Source organism: Bombus affinis, chromosome 5, assembly GCF_024516045.1.
Source record: "Bombus affinis isolate iyBomAffi1 chromosome 5, iyBomAffi1.2, whole genome shotgun sequence".
NCBI classification, from domain to species: domain Eukaryota; kingdom Metazoa; phylum Arthropoda; class Insecta; order Hymenoptera; family Apidae; genus Bombus; species Bombus affinis.
Window position 1 is genome coordinate 37,538 of NC_066348.1, and position 18,853 is coordinate 56,390.

Below are 18,853 nucleotides of genomic sequence, written 5' to 3' on the forward strand. Positions count from 1 at the left end.
AAACCGGAATTTTTGAATAGAAAAATGCACCTTTATTGTACGATAATTATACGTTCTATAGGTAACACCATAAAACGTTATACGTTATAACGTAACACCATGTAACGTTATATGTTAATACGTAACACTGTATAACGTTATACGTTATGTGGTAATACTATATAACGTTATACGTTATAACGTAACTATATACAGCGTTATACGTTATATGATAATACTATATAACGTTATACGTTATAACGTAAGAATATACATCGCTATACGTTATTGCGTAATAGTATATAACGTTATACGCCATGTGGTAATACTATATAACGTTATACGTTATAACATAACACTATATGACGTTATACGTTATATGGTACTACTATATTTTAATAAATAAATAAAAAAAAAAAAACATGCAGTTTTTCCCTTCCCTTAGAATACAGAAATCTATACCTCTTCTTGCAACAGATCTAATGGAAAATAGATTTCTTTTCATACCTGGTACATACAAGACATCGTTCATTGTACATGCTACCCATTTGCCGTCCACAAAAGTCTCTACCTTGATTTTTCCTTTGCCGTACGCATCCATGAACGTACCATCGCCGATTTCTATCTTCACCGTGTTATCGAATTTTTCGAAGACGCTGAACCATTCTTGTCGTCCTGTCATGTGATTCGTAGCTCCTGAGTCGATTATCCAAGCATCATGGTTTGTCACTTGTATCGTTGAGGTGCTTCCTAATAGACCAATTCCGCTGTGATCTCGATTTTCATTTCTGGGTTCCTGGTTGTCTCTGCTGTTGTTTCCTTTCTTATTTTTGAAGCAATTTTTGCTGGTGTGGCCTTTCCTTTTGCATGTAAAGCATCTAAAGCAATCCTTCTTTAGATGGCCAATTTTTCCACAGTTGAAACAGCTTGGTCCTTGTTTCTCGTATTCACGTTTGCTTGACTGCTTCTGCTGTTCCCTTTTATAATTGTTACCTTTTGTTACCAGCGCCACCGATGTTTCCTGGTCGTCTTTCTTCCACCTGATTTCTTCCGCCATCAGCCTGATACTAAGCCTGTCTAAAGTCTTCTTTTCTTCTTCCACCGAATCCCACGCACTGTGAAAATGGTCAAATTTGTTCGGTAACACCGATGAAATGCGTGTTATCAGCATTTTCTCGCCAATTTCACTCCCAAGAGTTTTCATCTTCGCTGCTATCAATTCCAACTTTGATAAGTTGTAAGATACATTTTCAGATTCTTCCCATTTAAAATTGAAGAACTGCTTCTTACTTAGAATCTCATCCGACTTCATGTCATATACTGTATTCAACTTTTTCCACATTTCATGTGCTGTTTTTTTTTTTTTTTTTTTTTTTTGCGTGGGGAGGGGAAAATGCTATTACGCATGCCCAGTGACCCGCATCACTGGGTTATGTGGGAGTCGGTCGGATGTCGTTGCCATACCCACTAAAAACCCCTCCTCCTTCTTCCTCCGCTTGGGGGGCAGACAACCCCGGTAAAACCTGTCGGCAGTCATCAGGGTTATCCTTTCGTGCCCCGTAGTATCTACTTCTTCGGGCCGTTACTGCTCATGTCGTCCTCTTAGCCAGTTCAGAATACTGGGCTGGTCTCCTTCTGCGGTTTTTCGTTGTTTCATGTTCTTGCCCTCATTGCTCCGCGTAGTTGTTGTTTCGCTCGTTCTCCTCCTTGCTTCTTCCCAGGCCCTCGCTGTCACCCTCCTGTGACACATGACGGTCTTGCAGAATTGCCTAAATTTATTCCAGCTCTCGTCCTTGGCGGTCACCGTGGCGATCAGATTGCCCACGTTTATCTTCCCGCCCAGAGCGTTCTCCAGCTCGATCCTTCTGTCCGTCCACTTCGGGCACGCGAAGAGGGCGTGCTCTGCATCGTCGTTCGGGTCTCCACAGTCGAGACAGTTGCTGTCGCTGTCCCTGCCAATCCTTTTCCTATAGACACCGAAGCTCCCATGCCCGGTTAGCAGCTGCATGGTGTGGTGATCTATGTCCATCTTCTTTTTGGTAAATAACAGCGCACTCGGTATTAGCTTCTTTGTGATATTTTCTTTTTTGTAGTTGTTCCACTCCTTCTGCCAGTCCTCTTGGGCCTTCTTGCGAATCGCCTCCAGTTCCTCCTTCAGCTTGCAGTCGTCATCCGTGCCACTCCTGGGCCCATGGATCTTGTTCCTCTCGTAGGTCTCTCCGAGCATCTTTGTCTTTATGTAAATCGGGAGATTCCCGGTCAACACGCAAAGTGCCGCGTGGGAGACGGTACGGTATGCCGTCGTTGTTATGCACAGGGCCGTTCGTTGTGCACGTTTCAGCTTTTTCCTGTTCTTATCGGTATTCGCTGCTCTAGCCCACACCGGTGCTCCGTAAGTTACGATGGACTCCCACACATTGTAGTAGAGCCTACGAGCCAAGCTGGGCGGCCCGTTGATGTTGGGTAGAATTCCCCTAAGTGCTCCTATTAACTTGTCGGCTCTGTTACACACCATCTCGATATGCGCACCGAACCTCCGACTGGAGTCAATGACGACTCCGAGATACCTGATGCGATCGACCGTTTCGATGTCCGAGGAGCCCAACCTGAGTTTCACCACTCTCGGCACTCGCAAGCTTGTGATGAACATGACCTCCGTCTTTTCTCTCGCCAGGGTGAGCCCGACACTCGTGCACCAGTCGTTGGCGATCCTTAGCATCGTGTTGACCTTGGCGGAGGCCTCTTCGTTCCTCCCGACGGAACATGTGATGGCCAGATCATCCGCGAAGGCGGTTGCTCTGACCATTGGCATGTTGTCGAGTCTCTCGAGCAACCGGTCGTATACCAAGTTCCACAGGAATGGTCCGAGGATGGATCCCTGCGGGACTCCCGCCGCCACCTCGTGCTCCACCGTGCCGTGCTGGTTGCTCACGATGATCCTCCTTCCGGATAGGTAACTGCCGATTAGCCTTTTGACCTTCCATGGCAGCTTCCTCTTGTCAAATTCCTCGTATATGCTCTTCCAGCTGAGCGAGTTGAAGGCATTGCTAATATCTAGGGTGATCATCACGCATACTACCTTCTTCTGTCTGCAGATGTTGGCAAACTTCATCACCTGCGTGATGGCGTCTACCGTACTCCTCTTCTTTCTGAAGCCATATTGCCTCCGATGGAACGGGTCCATTCCGATGCATCTCTCGATGATCTTCTTAAAGCATTTTTCCCAGATCTTGCTCATGGTTGGGAGTATGCTTATCGGCCGGTACGCGTTAGGGAGACTGGGATCCTTACCCGGTTTCCTTAGCAGCATTACTCTGGCCGTCTTCCAGCAGACTGGGATCCTTCCTGATTCAGTGATGCCGTTGAACGCCCTTGTCACGAGTTCGCTCCTGCGACTCGCTACCAGCTTCGCGATCTCGCCCGGCACGCCATCGACTCCTGCAGCCTTCTTGGTGTTCATTCTTCCGGCGGCATCGACGACATCGCCTTCGCCGATGGCGACGCTGAGGCTAATATCTCCTTCTTCTTCGGTCTCTGCCTCTTCGCGGCCCTCATAATGGGGGGGTCCGTGTCCCAAGGTGAATAGCCTCTGTAGGACTGCCTTCACCATGTCGATCGGCATGTCGTTGGTTGGTCCCTTGCTTTTACATATCTTCATGACCGTGCGATAGGGTTTGCCCCAAGGGTCGCTCTCCAGTATCTTGCAGTATTCTGCCCAGGCTGTTTTTTTGCTGCGGGCGATCTCCTTTTTTAATTGCCTTCGGATCTCCTTGTAGGCGTTGACGAGGGGCTCGGTGTTGCCGGCGTTCTTCTTCCTTTCTCTCGTCACCTTCCTGAGCGCTTTGTGCGCCTGCGCTCTCAGTTCCGCGATCATCGGGTTCCACCAGTAGTTCGCGTACTTGCGGGTCGCCGCACAGTTCGACTTCCTTAGCATCCCTTCGCACGTACCTTCGATGCTCTTTTGCAGGGGCTCGGCCCCATCCTCTCCGATAGCCGCGTTGAGGTCTTCCTTCTTCAGTGTGTCGTCGAATCTGCTCAGGAACTCCTCCGGCGATATGTCCTTGGTCACGTACCTGTAGAACTTCGATACGGTTCGGGTCTTCCTCGCCTTAAACCTGTGGAGCACGTACAGATGGTCCGAGGCCGAGTATTTGTCCAAGACCGCGCTTCCGGCGTGTATCTCGCTGACCTTATTGGATACGCTTATTATGTCGGGGAAGCTCGTCTTCCCGTTCATGAAGAAGGTATACTTTTCCTTGAGCCTCAGTGGAAACACCCGGTGGCTGCTTAGTGCCTCCATTAAAACTCTCCCTCTCTTGTCTGTGGTCGATCCTCCCCAACAGGTTGACTTTGCGTTGAAGTCTCCGGCCACGACGACCTTGTCGTGTCTTCTAGCAGCGCTCTTCGTCATAGTCGACAGCGTGTCTATGTATTCGGAGTATGCTAGCACTTTCATGTGCTGTTGTGCAACATAAAAAAAGATCCAACGGTTTCCTTCCTACTGAGGTCACAATTAATTTTCTCGCTAGCCGATCTGCCTTCAAAAATCTTTTACGGGCGATTTCTTTCTCCGCACTGTTACCTAGATGACACAGATTCCCTTCACATACGTTGATCAGGTCGTCATCTTCCTCCAAAAGTGTACGCATGACAAAACGCCACTGGAGCCAGTTTTCTTCGCCACGTAACATCTCGATCTTCGCACTTGCTGATTCCATTCTAGCACTATCACTTACTTTACTAAGCACAATACTTTGACAATTTATTCACTTCGCGTTGCTATCTTACACTTTACAGCCCTGGGCCCATAACCTGTTGAGGTTATTCGGTATATAAAGAGAGAAAAACGCGTGGATAAAGTGTAAGACACAAAGTATATATTTGACTTAATAATGAAATACAGGAATACAATTTGAGCTGGTCCAGATCCGCACGCTAGCAGTGTTATTTTATGACTGAAAACCCCGAAGCCAACGTCGCCTGTCTACTGTTTATGGTCTGCCTCCCTGCTATTCTTTTGTCTATATGCTGTCGATGGCTTCAGCGCTTGAGAAAGTTAAAAAGACCAGATGTGGAGTTTTCCTAGAAGTGGCGACCACTTCAACACCCTCCCTAAAACTCTACATCCCTACAAACAACAGTTCGCTGTTGAGTGCCGAAGCGTGCAGACGTGTCTCTAGTGCCCAGTGAAGTTCGAAAGTAACACGTGTCACCCAACCGTCGAAAGTGAACACAACGTGCTCCTATCCTTCCAAGTGTTTCCTATCCGCCAGAGAGAAGAAAAGTCTACGCAGCTAACCCCTACCCGAACCTTGCCTTATAGCCTCACGACTAGTTATTTATATTGAAATAGCTAGCTCGATGATGGCCCAGCATTCACCACCAGGCTCGTCCACGCAAACTTACAACTACCCCGCACTACTCCCCCCGTGGCAGAAGTGCAGCAGATCTCCACGCGCCAACGATGCCAATAAAGCGAAAAAACGTAAAATTGAATCACCAAATACAAACTCAAACCAACAGCAAACAACACAATTCAACACCCACAATAGGTTCGCAATACTAGAATCCTCAAACGACGCCATGGAAATCGCAGGCCCGCCACCAAACCAACAAGCACAGAGAAGCCCCCCTCCCCCACCAATATTTGTTAATGATGTCATCGACATCCAGACAATGACCAAGTCCTTAGAGAGAGATATCTCCAAGGAGGACTATAACCTGAAGATAACCAACAATCAAGTAAAAATCCTGCCGACGAATCCAGAAGCTTACAGGAAGCTCACCAAGACACTCAGGGCCCTGAACGCCAACTTCCACACCTACCAACTCAAAGAAGAAAGACCTTTTCGGGTGGTGCTACGAAACATCCACCACTCCGCAGACATCGACGAACTAAAAATAGAACTATCGAAACTCGGCCACGAAGTCACCAATGTCAGCAACATAAGGCATAGAGTCACAAAAGACCCGCTATCCCTATTTTTCATCGATTTAAAACAGAAACCAAACAACAAGGAAATCTACAATATCAGTCGCTTAATGAACGCCATCGTTAAATTCGAACCACCGCAAACCAAAAAGGAGATAGTCCAATGCAAAAGGTGCCAAAGATATGGGCAGACGCAGAAATACTGCAACCACACCTTCCGCTGCGTCAAATGTGCAGGTACACACCCCACCGACCAGTGCAGGAAATCACCGGAAACCCCAGCGAAGTGCATCCACTGTCAAGGTGATCATCCTGCCAACTACAAAGGCTGCTCAGCCTACAAAACTCTGTACTCAAACAAGTACCCCAAACTTAGAACAAAAGAGGTAAATTACCAAACACCCAGCTCGCCGAAATTCACCTTTACCCCAATCCCCCCAACCAATCAAACACCCAGCCCTATCAAACTCACCACTCCCTCAAACTCCTATGCCCAAGCGGTACAAGGCACTCGAAATACACCAAATAGCCACAGGGATCCTCCCCAAAATAGTGCCCCCACCTCACCTAATACAGACAACGTCTCTAGACTTGAAAAGCTAATGGAGAAACAATCAGAGCAAATAAACAATTTGCTATCGCTATTAACACTCATCATGGATAAATTAATACGCCCCGACACAAAATAAAACCAAGACGCATAGCTCTGTGGAATGCCAACGGTCTAGCGCAACGCAAACTTGAGCTAGAACTCTTCCTAAAACACCAGCTAATCGACATAATGCTCATATCTGAAACCCACTTCACCGACAAAAACTACCTGAACATAAACGGATACAAGTTCTACCACACCCAACACCCCAGCGGAAAGGCCCACAGCGGCACCGGAATCATAATCAAATCAAACATCAAGCACTACGAACTTCCACCATTCCAGAAAGACTACCTCCAAGCAACAAACGTAGCAATAGAAGACTGTCATGGTACAATCACCACTTCAGCTGTATACTGCCCTCCCAGACACTCCATCGCCAAAGAAGACTTCGACAACTTCCTGGACACCCTGGGCAATAGATTCATAGCCGGAGGAGACTACAACGCTAAACACACCCAATGGGGCAGCGGACTGGTTACAGTAAGAGGCAAAAACCTCCTCAACAGCATAATTACCAACAACCTCAACTACCTTACCACATACGAACCCACACACTGGCCCACCGACACAAACAAAATACCCGATCTCCTTGATTTCCTCATAACTAAAAATATCTCGTCAATACACGTCCAAATCAATTCCTCGGCTGATCTCTCCTCTGATCATTCCCCCGTGATAGTAACAGTCAGTTCAACTATCATCGAGAATACACCTAATGGCTCCATTCATAACCAACACACCAACTGGCAGCTCTTTAGAGAAGTCTTTACCCACACAACTTCAGCCTCAACCTCACTAAAAACCAATGAAGAAATCGAAGCAGCCACGGAATACCTAAACGCGAGCATAATAAACGCTATCCGCGTCTCCACACCGGCAAAAACATCCATCAGCAATCACGAATACCCCCAGTACATATTAAAAAAAATAGCAGAAAAACGTAGACTAAGAAGGATATGGCAGACCCATAGAACACCGGAGGACAAACGCAAACTAAACAACGCAACTAGAAAACTATCCAAAACCATAAAAAACTACAATAATGACCGTTTTCACAAATATCTCGCCAGCTTGTCCCCCACAGCCGACTCTAACTACTTACTATGGAAAGCCTCCAGGAAACTCACGCGCCCCCCACAAATAATACCTCCAATCCGCCGCCCGCAGGGTGGATGGGCGCGTAGCCCCATAGAAAAAGCTAACCTATTTGCCAAACACTTGACTGAAGTATTCCAACCTCATTCCTCCATAGCTGCAGCGGACGTCACGAATACCTGCACACTCCCTTCCAAATGTCCCCTCCTATTGAACCCTTCACTTCTGCAAAGATCATAGAAGCAATCAGTCGCCTAAACCCCAAGAAAGCAGCAGGCCACGACCTAATAGGAAATAAAGCAATCAAGGAACTTCCCATAAAAGGGATTGCACTCATCGCATCAATCTTTAACGCCATCCTCCGCTTTGAACACTTTCCTAAGGCGTGGAAAATCTCACTAATCACCCTCATCCCCAAACCTGGTAAACCAATATATGAAACCAGCTCCTATCGCCCAATCAGTCTTTTACCAACCCTGTCTAAACTATTCGAGAGGATGCTCACGAATCGTTTCCTTCCACTCCTAGAAGAATTGAAAACACTCCCAGATCACCAATTCGGCTTCCGAAAACAACACTCAACAGTAGAACAAATCCACCGCATAACCCACATGATCAGCCAAACCCTTGAAAAGAAAAAATACTGTTCAGCGGTATTCCTAGACATCCAACAGGCATTCGACAAAGTATGGCATGAAGGGCTACTCTACAAGATCAAAAAGATCCTACCCCATCCATACTACTCCATCTTAAAATCCTAGCAAAATCCAAAGCAATTAAAGGAAAAACTAAGAAAATTCTATTGGCTCACGGGCCGACGCTCCAAACTAAACATACAGAACAAAATAACCCTCTACAAGGCCGTAATAAAACCTGTCTCCACCTACGGAATCCAACTATGGGGAACAGCAAGTAATTCCAACATTGAAATACTCCAACGCTTCCAATCGAAAACGCTAAGATCCCTATTAAATGCACCCTGGTATGTTACCAACGAAACAATCCACCGTGACCTCAAGATACCTACAGTCAAAGATGAAATACACAAGTTCAGAAGCGGATATAACACAAGAGTCAACAACCACCACAACCCACTAGTCAACCAACTACTGGACACGACGGACCAGATCCGCAGACTAAAAAGAAAATAAACTCTAGATTAAATCCTTAGTTTCTACTAGAACCAACAATATAAAACTATTATAATCCATGTCATTGTATCACGCCAAACTAAGTTACTGAAAATTCTCAACGAGAATTGATTGTAAATATTCTAATAAATAAAAAAAAAAAAAAATGATACATGTTTCGATGATTGAGCCGTTAAACGTGACAAAGCGATGGAATTGTTTTGCACAGAAATTCTGGTTCTAAAATTATGTTAGGGATTCTAGGGCGTAATAACATCTTGGAACGCAAAGTTATCGATGTGTCGATGAAAGTTAAGCGAGCTTTATCGAAGCACACGTTCGAGTCTTTGGGCGATTGCTAGGAATACGCGTAATGTTCTTTTCTGTGAGCTGAAAAGTCGAACGACTATAAAAGGCGTTTGTAGAGGATTTCAAAGCGAAAGAAGAAGCAATACAAATGTTTAGAATCAGAAATTATCTGTTTATATAGAGATCTGTTTGATGCAAGATCTAAAATCAATCAAATCGGATTGTATGGATTGTGTATTTGTCTGTGTTAATCCTTTGACGTCGATACCAACGATGTATATAGCGAATGGCGGTTATCAGCCAAGATTATGAACACGTACGCAAATAGACTAGAATATTTTGCAAGAATGAAATGTCTTGGTATGGTACGCTTTAATCTATCTATCCAAGTCAAAATAAGTATAAAAATCGCGTGGCAATCAACATATTAAAAAAAAAAAAAAAAAAAAAAAAAAAAAAAAAAAAAAAAAAAAAAAAGGAGAAACAGATGCTTCTGATTGTTTTTTAGTGCATTTTCATAAAATCTTCTAAATGTTTAATTCTCATAGAATAAAAGGGAGAGCATACGTTTGAATCTCAGCAGATTTTATTAATTCTTTGAAACCATAAATACAATATGAGTATTACATCAACTTTAGTTCATACATGTAACAACATATTATTCTGAACGTAACAGTTACATTTAATGAAACATTTACTTATCCAGTAAATCCATATTCTCTACTAAACGTTCGTTTATTAATAAAACTGCCATAATCGTCCACGCATTGTTCGCTTCCTTAATTATTTTTCAAAGTATAACGATAATCAATGATGCAACAGAAATATCACGTAACATCCCAACAATCTTACATGAGATTTTAGCTGTTTTTACTATACAAATTAAGTCATTATTAAAATAAGTCATTATAATAATATATATGTCGGAGATGGAAATACACCGGAACCTCTCCTTGGATTCTCGGGAATACCGTAATGTCGTAATTTAGATTAAACAAATGTCGTTCCGATTGTTCGAGGTTTATGATAGTGAGTTTGGGCTCGAGGCGATAACCAGTCGCCGAACGTAGCCGCGGTCAAGGGATGAACGTTTTATCTAACAAAGGCACAGAGTAACTCTATACCTCTCCTTAAAAGAAATAGTCGTAACGACACGCGGCAGTAAATATTTCAATGGTTTCTGTCCCGTGGCTCGCCACACGCAAATTCTATACTCCGGGTAAGATGATCTCCAGATGTCAACATACCTCCGCAGTATATGTTTAGCTAACGTGAGGACCCGCAATAAATCTTAAGATTTAGTCAAGCAAAGTCCTTCATATAGACAAGTAGTCTTTGTTGCAACTACGGGAAGATAGGAGAAACCTATCTTCCACGAACGATGCCCCCCGTCAACAACCTCCCCTCAAGGGCGGCCAGCATCTCTTTCAAAACGCCGATATGGAGATCGACCAATTAGCAACAAAGCTAATTTCCCTCACCTCTGGAACGAAAGCTTTCTTTGACGAATCCGAGGATCTCATGTCCTTAGACCCACCCATTATAGTTTTCCTCGACGGCATCGTCGAGACGGAGAGTCACTCACCAGTACGATCTCGACGACGATTCAAGTAACTCTCGGATACGTAGTGATTGCCCCATGCATTAACATTGAATACAACTTAGACGCTAAAGAAGAGTAGAGTTCGTCATCCCGTTGACCGTGGATTCGTTATTGAGCCTAGGATCATCGTCATTAGCTTCTCGAGTATCAAATTATCGCGATTACTTGTCCAATTCCATCATGGTCATGTTTGCACTGGTAAATATCTCCTCTATTGCATAATGATCACGTCTAGTGTCAATAGGGATTCGTTTTACGCCCTTAACCCTAACTCTAATCGTAACGCCAACCCGACATATATATACATACATACATATATCAATTTTTATACACACAATTATACATATTTATATATGTATGTGTATATATATATATATTTATATAATATATTACAATCATTTAATAAACTTTCATTTTCATTTAATATTTTCATTTAATAATTTAATAAACCTTCGTCCCGCAAAGGCAAATAAATTCACGCATAACATTTCTCTTCAGCGGCATTGTTCTAGGATTGTATTTGTTGAAAGAAGGATAGCATTAAGCGCTGGAATAAAGAATGACGAATCGTTATTCTTTAACCATCGTACTTAGACACATATTTATTGAGCTACTTGTATTTTAATCGAAGTCTAATATCCTCCATCTGTAGGCGTAAATATTACTGCCGTTGTTAATGTTATTTAAGTTTTACTATTGGAAAGGACATTTAAGTTTGAAGGCAGGCAAGTCTACTGTTCTTAAAGCTGACATTTAGACATCTAAGATTTTTTGTGTCTTTATTGACAAAAATATATTTGACTTTGCATACCTAAAATAAAGGATTTGCGTTATCTAAAATAAATAGATCATCTTTCTTTAGAAAATTCAATGTGGTGAAATTAGGATATGAGACAAAAGAAATACTATGCATATGATTTGATTGAAATTTTGAAAGTGTATAGACCCTGTTTTAGAAATATGAGTATTAATTCGGTAGACTATAAATTTATATTACAAAATTAACTGTTTTCTACTTTTGTTGTACTTTTCTTCTACTTTCTGGACATTTTACTGAAAATGCTGGAGATTTTAAATCAGTAATTAATAAAGTGAATTCATAAAATAACTTTTAAACGCATTGCTATCTAAAGTACAAATTCTTACGTTTTTAAAAATATATTCTTATAGTTATTGTATGTAACGTACTTGAATCTTTACGTGTATGGTTAAAATATTTTGTCCGCATTTTATTCAGTCATTTAAAATATCAAAGCAAACTTATTTCTAGTGAAAAATAATCCTTATTCCTATAAGCAGTATTCATTACAAGAACTAATTTTACATATATAATCGTAACAAAAAAGAAACATTAAACAGGCATTTATAGTTATTGACATTTATCTTTTGTATGTTCATTTACGAGGAAATGGTACTTAATGTAAAAGCGACTGGATTTCATATTTTTAACTATTGTGTACATGTATTGAATCTTATTGTTCTTCTTAAAAATTAAATGAATACTCATAATCCTAAAACATCCTTTCTATGTTGTACTAGATATATATACAATTAAAATGTGTAATAATGTGAATGATAAACTAGTTCGAATAATTATTTTGCTTAAACGTAAGTTAATTGAAATCAGATGAATGTTATACACGCATTATACCGTGCATTATGAACTATTGATTGATTGATGCTCATATTTAATTATTAACGAGAAAATTAGAAAAATCAAATTGAATTTAATCTGTCCTTCTTATATTTATTAAGATGAGTTCTGGGACTTGAAACACTCGAGATTAGAAATTTTGATTAATGTTTCACATTATCACTGGACGCTTGTTGTAATATCTTTTGTACGAGATACACTATACATACACAAGATCAAAATGGAATTTCGAAACGGTCGTATCGTTCAACAAAATCTCTTTTATCTTTGATCCTCTTCATAAAAATGCAATTCTCCTTTACAGAACATCATATAACATTTATTGTACGATATATTGTTCAATTATATTTCGAAATTTTCAGCTTCGAATCTTTGTTTAATTATACTGTAGAATTAAATATCATGCGTTATTTAAATATAGAGATAGACTAAACTTTTGTCCACATTTATTAAAGCTGTATCAACTGAGATGTTTAAATTTGCGAAATTTCATGGACTTTTATATTTAATTTTTCATCATGAATCCCGCTTTGCGATACAATACATATTAGATTTATAATATCTTAAATTTACAGTACCAATGCTGATTTTATCTGAAACTATTTGTTTGCAAATGATATCTTTCTTCGTTGGAATTACCCTTCACTTATAAATTAATAATTATTAACATTGAACAGTATTGTTAAACTTCAATAAAAATAGGATCGATAACTAAATGTTAGTTAAAGAAACTTCCTATTACAGGTATAACAAATCATATTGAATTTTGTTTAGAAAACAATAATAAAAATGGGTGTCTTTTTGTGAAAGTAATTTACAGCATATCACTCGACTTATTCATATAAGAGATATTAGTTTGTTTAAATACCCTGTTGCACCATTTTATTCATTTTCAACCCAATTTTTTCACAACATTAAAAAATATTTTAAGCCTGAAGAAAAACATGAAAAACTTCTTATTAGCATGATTTCATGCTAAACATCCTCTTAAGATATTATAAATCTTTCTTGTTTACTAAAACCAGAGCCTAACTGAAATATACGAGTATCGCAACAGGATTAATCGTAATACATGATTAAATACAAGCAATATGTAAGCTATATTTTTACTTTTTACTTCAGAAATAAATATTTCACGAGCATCGTCTTTAGCTTAAGGAAAATAAACTTGTGAAATTTAATTTAAAGCTTCGTAAAACATGGAAATGTTGCAGGATAACAAATCAGAAAAGATATATTAAATAAATCGCAGTTCAGGTATCTATAACATGTGATTCTCTTAACAAATCTGTTTCATTCATCAAGCAACTGCAAAATTTCCGTAAAATCAGAAGCGGTTTCACAAATTATAGGCATTCGTAAACATGATAGATAAGAGTTAGTATCGCGGCGTTTTAGAGTATCTATGAGCGTAATATGGAAAGTAAAAAGATGTATAATAAAAATAGTTCACTTTCCAAGCTATCGCTAACATTGTAACGAATTATTATACATATAACGGCTCACGAAACTACTCGGACGCTTACAGAAACTTTCCATGAATATTTTGTTGAAGCTTTTCATGAATTTCAAGATGCATTAGGCTGTCTCAAAAGTTTCTTTCGTTTTGTTCTATTACTACAAAATAGATCATACATAAATCGATAAAATAATATAAAACAAAAAGTGTCGTGCATCTATTATTTCCTTATGAAACGAAAGAAACTTTTGAAACAAATGTAAATAGGAATTATAAGATGCTTATTGATTACCATCGGTATTTGGACAGTTAATTATGTATTGTATAAATAAGTCACAATATTTTTAGTAGGAGCATTTTTACCCCTAATCAATCATATGTTTAAAAATACTCTTTACATTGTACATTAGTTTTTTGCTATGTGTACGTCTGCAATAAGCATCTTCTAGCTTCCATATATATATTTCCAAATTAGTCTCAATTTTTACCGGTGTAATCATGATAGACACGTCTCGTTACATTGAAGTGAAGTGAAGAAAAACACTAACACACATAATATATATTCGCAAAAATCTTCTATCTAATATTTTCGTCAACTACTGTATACACATTTATTAGATATTTGTGTGAGATTAAAATCGACAGATACGATAAAAGAATATTGTAGAGGTATAGCAATAAGAAAGTACAAGGAAAGTATAGCTCGTTAATTTGAATTACTCCAGATTGTCAGTCATCTATTAGGTCGTGTTAATCTCTGAATAAATTCTTAAATAAATAAGTGTTAATTCAACGAGAGAAACTTAGCATTTATTAGTATTTGTGCTTCTACATTACATAATGAATAGGTCTTTTAGGGAAGAAATTCTTAGATAAAGAAGTGTTAATTAAACTAGAGACACTTAACATTTATTAGCATTTGTTCTTCCCCATTACTTCTTGAATAGGTCCTTTAGGGAAGAACAGAGAGACGGTTCGCTGAATTCCGTCTGCTTTTGATTCTTGCTATTTCAAAACCAATTTGTCACTTTACCTGACATTGGTTTGTTCGGAGATACCGAGGGCTTTCCGCTCGACCCGGAAGCCCTCGGTATCTCCGTATCGTTTCCCTTCTGCGCCGTTAACATCTTCTCAATCGCGCTACCAAATACCTACGGACAAAATTGTTCTTATAAATTTATGAATATTATGTGTTTACGTATTTGAATGAAAATTTTTATGAAACGAGATTTCGCGTTAAAATACGTAATAGTAAATACGATAACTTACATGCTCTTTTTACTAAGATGAAAATGTATATGTAAATTTACTTGATGTATATGTAAATAGAAATATTTATATGTAATATTTATATGCTTGTATTTAAAATATTTTCATGCTTAAAGAATAAAGGTCATAATGTTATAAATATTTAAATCCTTGCACCTCTTCTTTATCGCGTAAGAAAGAGAAATTAAAAGTTTCACTCCAGAGAATGAGCTTCGTTCTAAAACAAATCAAATAACATATATTTAAGTATTTAACTGTTATTTAATATTCCTATATTATTAATATAGATGAGAAGTCGATAAGATAGTTTACAATCATTAAGTACAGTATCGCAGATCCACCATCAGAGATCAGTAATATTAAAATAAAATTCATGTTGGATTAAAAGTGTGGTTAAGTTGGGGCTAACCCCAAATTTGCAAATTTTGACCCAAGTCAAAAAGTGGCCATTTTTGCACCTCCTCGCGAACGAAAAATTCTTGTGCGACGTTTAAGAGAATTTATCAAAAAAAAAAAAAAGAAAGAATTATTAGCATTTATACGAAATGTGACATGGAAGTTGAAAAAGATGAGTGTAGAGATGAAAAAATTAAGCAGAGGTCAAACTTACGCGCTACACTTGATCTTCATTTTCTTTAAATTTTGATCCAGCTGATAAATCAGTAATTAAACCAAGGGAACTAAGTTTGAAATCAAGCGAATCTGAAATACTATCAGACTGTTGCTACGTGAGAACAATAGCCATCTTGTACTTCGTATTTGCTCGATTCCAAACTCTAATCGATATACCAGCAGAATTTACCAGCAAAATAATTATTCAGAGATTCTGTCGGTAAAACAATTGAAGTTTAAAATCGAACGAATCCGAATTACTGCGAGATCGTTGGTGGCTATTGTTCTCGTAGCAACAAACTGATGGTACTTCAGATTCGTTTGATTTCAAACTACAATTGATTTATCAATAGAGTTGTCGAAGAGTTATTTTGTCGATATCGGCGTAGAACAATAGCCAACAACGATCTCGCTGTACTTCATATTTCCTCTATTACAAACGTCGATTCATTTACCAGCAGAGCATCTGAAGAATTATTTCACATGGATCATGTAGAAAAAAAAAAAAACGAACACGAAAATGGAACTGTAATAACATTTTTTATTCCTTGTTGAGAGCCGTTCTTAAACATTTTGCAGGAATTTTCCCTTCGCAAGAAGATCGAAAAATAACCACTTTTGACGCTCTGTTTTCATCCCATATGAATTTTATCTTTAATATTACCGATTGATAATAATGTCACTGCGATATTGTCCGCAATGATTGCAAATTATCTTCTCCACGTTTCACCTATATCGATAATACAGAATATCAAACAACAATTATTTAATTTCACGTTGTTGTTGACTTTATTAATTTTTACGATAAAGTGCATTCTCTGGAAGAGATTTTACGATTTACGATTTTCTTTTTCATTCCTCCTTTCACCTACGATGGCTCTTAAACAAGAAACGATATCGTAACGAGAAATACAGCTTACCTGAGCGTCCACTTTGGTTCCACTAGTGTTGTCCCATACAACTTTGTCGTTGACCTCGCTATTAGGAGACTTTTTACCGAACATTTTCTTCACCGCCTTCACTACCTTCAATTTATCGAATCTAAGACTTAAACCAGACCTAAGCTCACTTTTAGCTCCGTTGGAACGGTCGGTCGTTTTTCCGGGCCAGTTTGATCTGCTATCGTCCCGCGAACTCGGCGCTTCCTCGTCGCATCGGTTGATTTCCGTTGCGGAAGACCCTACCGAGCTTAGGATCGATATCAGATCCGTATTGGAGCAGACAATGCCCGCAGCACCGGAAACGGATGCACTCGCGGCTCTTGGCAGTTCCGAGACGCGCTTTCGGAGAGAAGACGTCGGCGAAACCGACAGAGTGGGCATTTCAAATAATCGTTGTTTCGGCTGTTCAGTGTAACGTTGAGCAGAACTGTTACCCTCCAGCGGCTGTATTTCGTACACTTGCTCCGTCGACGTCCTGTACATCCTTAAGCGCACCTGGCAAACGGATTGCTTTTATTCGAAAGACAGTTTCTTTTTTATCATAATTCGTGCGTTATGATACATGTTTCGATGATTGAGCCGTTAAGCGTGACAAAGCGATGGAATTGTTTTGCACAGAAATTCTGGTTCTAAAATTATGTTAGGGATTCTAGGGCGTAATAACATCTTGGAACGCAAAGTTATCGATGTGTCGATGAAAGTTAAGCGAGCTTTATCGAAGCACACGTTCGAGTCTTTGGGCGATTGCTAGGAATACGCGTAATGTTCTTTTTTGTGAGCTGAAAAGTCGAACGACTATAAAAGGCGTTTGTAGAGGATTTCAAAGCGGAAGAAGAAGCAATACAAATGTTTAGAATCAGAAATTATCTGTTTATATAGAGATCTGTTTGATGCAAGATCTAAAATCAATCAAATCGGATTGTACGGACGTATTTGTCTGTGTTAATCCTTTGACGTCGATACCAACGATGTATATAGCGAATGGCGGTTATCAGCAAAGATTATGAGCACGTAGGGAAGAACAGAACTGAACGCTTGCTGTTCCAATAATGACGATCCATAAAAATCTGAACTCTAATAAAAAAACGCATGATAACGAATACAGCGCGTATTCTTTCGTATGTCTTCAATGAATATGTATAAGCTTGCTCGTAACAGAGTTGAAAAATGCCTGTAGCGTTCCAAGTTTGAACAACGTTTGTGTCGCGCGAAAGTTGAACAATATCTGAACCGCTTGAACGTTAACAAGTATCTTTTTCTGTGTTCGAGGTGTGAATGCCGCGAGTGTCATGACCAGCCTTTCACGTGCTCTTGGCGCGCCTTCTACTGGCAAAGATGGGACGCTACTTGAACTAACACGAGATGTTAGTTTTCCGAGAAGATCACGATATCTCTGCGGGTGAGGAAGTTCGGCAACTTGTACCGCTGTAATATAATTCCAAATTACCCTGCGGAAATACCGAGTTTACGACACGTCCCTGGCGATTGAGCGCGAGATGAAGCAAATTTCTATGTTATTGCTTAATAATTTATGATTCCAATTGAAAAATAAGCTTCTTCGCGACCATGCTATAAGCTTCACCGACGAAGACGTGCTTCCTTAGCGAGGCTCCTGACGAACAAGGAATGAAAACCATAGCGACTCGATTCGTCCGTAATTTTAACTGTTAATTTTCGCCTAATTAATAATTGTTCTAACTCCATCTAAAAAAGAAGAAAAAAAAAGTAATTGATGAATCCACGTATGCGTACATTGTTATAAAGAACGATATGATGTGTAAATAATTATAAGTTACAAAGAATAAAATAATAAATAATACGATGAAAATTGTATACCTGGAGAGCAACGAATATTTGGTTCTTTCAAATCTTAACTTCGCACGATCGTATAGAAGTTCGTCAACTTTAAACTCGGTTTTTCTTAGTCTGCAAACTAGCGGAGATAGAGCGACTAAAATAAACGAAAGATCCTTACCTTCCTCGCTCTTAGGTCTGCAATGTCATCCATAATATCCAACTGACGATTACGGACAAACAACGTCGGTATCACTCTTTCCATCGTAACGACCGAATTTCTTCGGCCATCTAGCTGAGGAGCTGGTCCTGATCCTTCTCCGTCACGATCGCTCATTCGTCTCATCTGTCGACACAAACATCAAGATAGTTTCGCTACGCGAGAACTGTCGTAGTGACGATCGAGCCTGGCGAAAGTCAA

The 18,853-nt window shown here is 39.8% G+C and overlaps 1 protein-coding gene and 1 long non-coding RNA gene across 3 annotated transcripts in view; one reads left to right on the forward strand and one right to left on the reverse strand.

Annotated features, from left to right (window-relative positions):
* Window positions 1–17,487: 17,487 nt before the first annotated feature.
* LOC126916886 (uncharacterized) overlaps window positions 17,488–18,853 on the reverse strand; it is a 93,103-nt gene continuing 91,737 nt past the window's right edge. Inside the window, exons 2-3 of one of the 2 annotated variants that reach the window (XM_050723166.1) lie at window positions 18,614–18,778; window positions 17,488–18,342 (exon numbers count right to left, since the gene is read on the reverse strand). In XM_050723166.1, coding sequence (XP_050579123.1) covers window positions 18,217–18,342; window positions 18,614–18,778 — 291 coding nt within the window. In that variant the 3' untranslated portion in view covers window positions 17,488–18,216. The remainder of the gene's footprint in view (window positions 18,343–18,613; window positions 18,779–18,853) is intronic. The other variant, XM_050723165.1, reaches the window with a different exon arrangement.
* Window positions 18,219–18,853, forward strand: part of LOC126916895 (uncharacterized) — a 90,660-nt gene continuing 90,025 nt past the window's right edge. The window contains exon 1 of the long non-coding RNA XR_007710808.1: window positions 18,219–18,363. This is a non-coding gene — a long non-coding RNA (uncharacterized LOC126916895). The remainder of the gene's footprint in view (window positions 18,364–18,853) is intronic.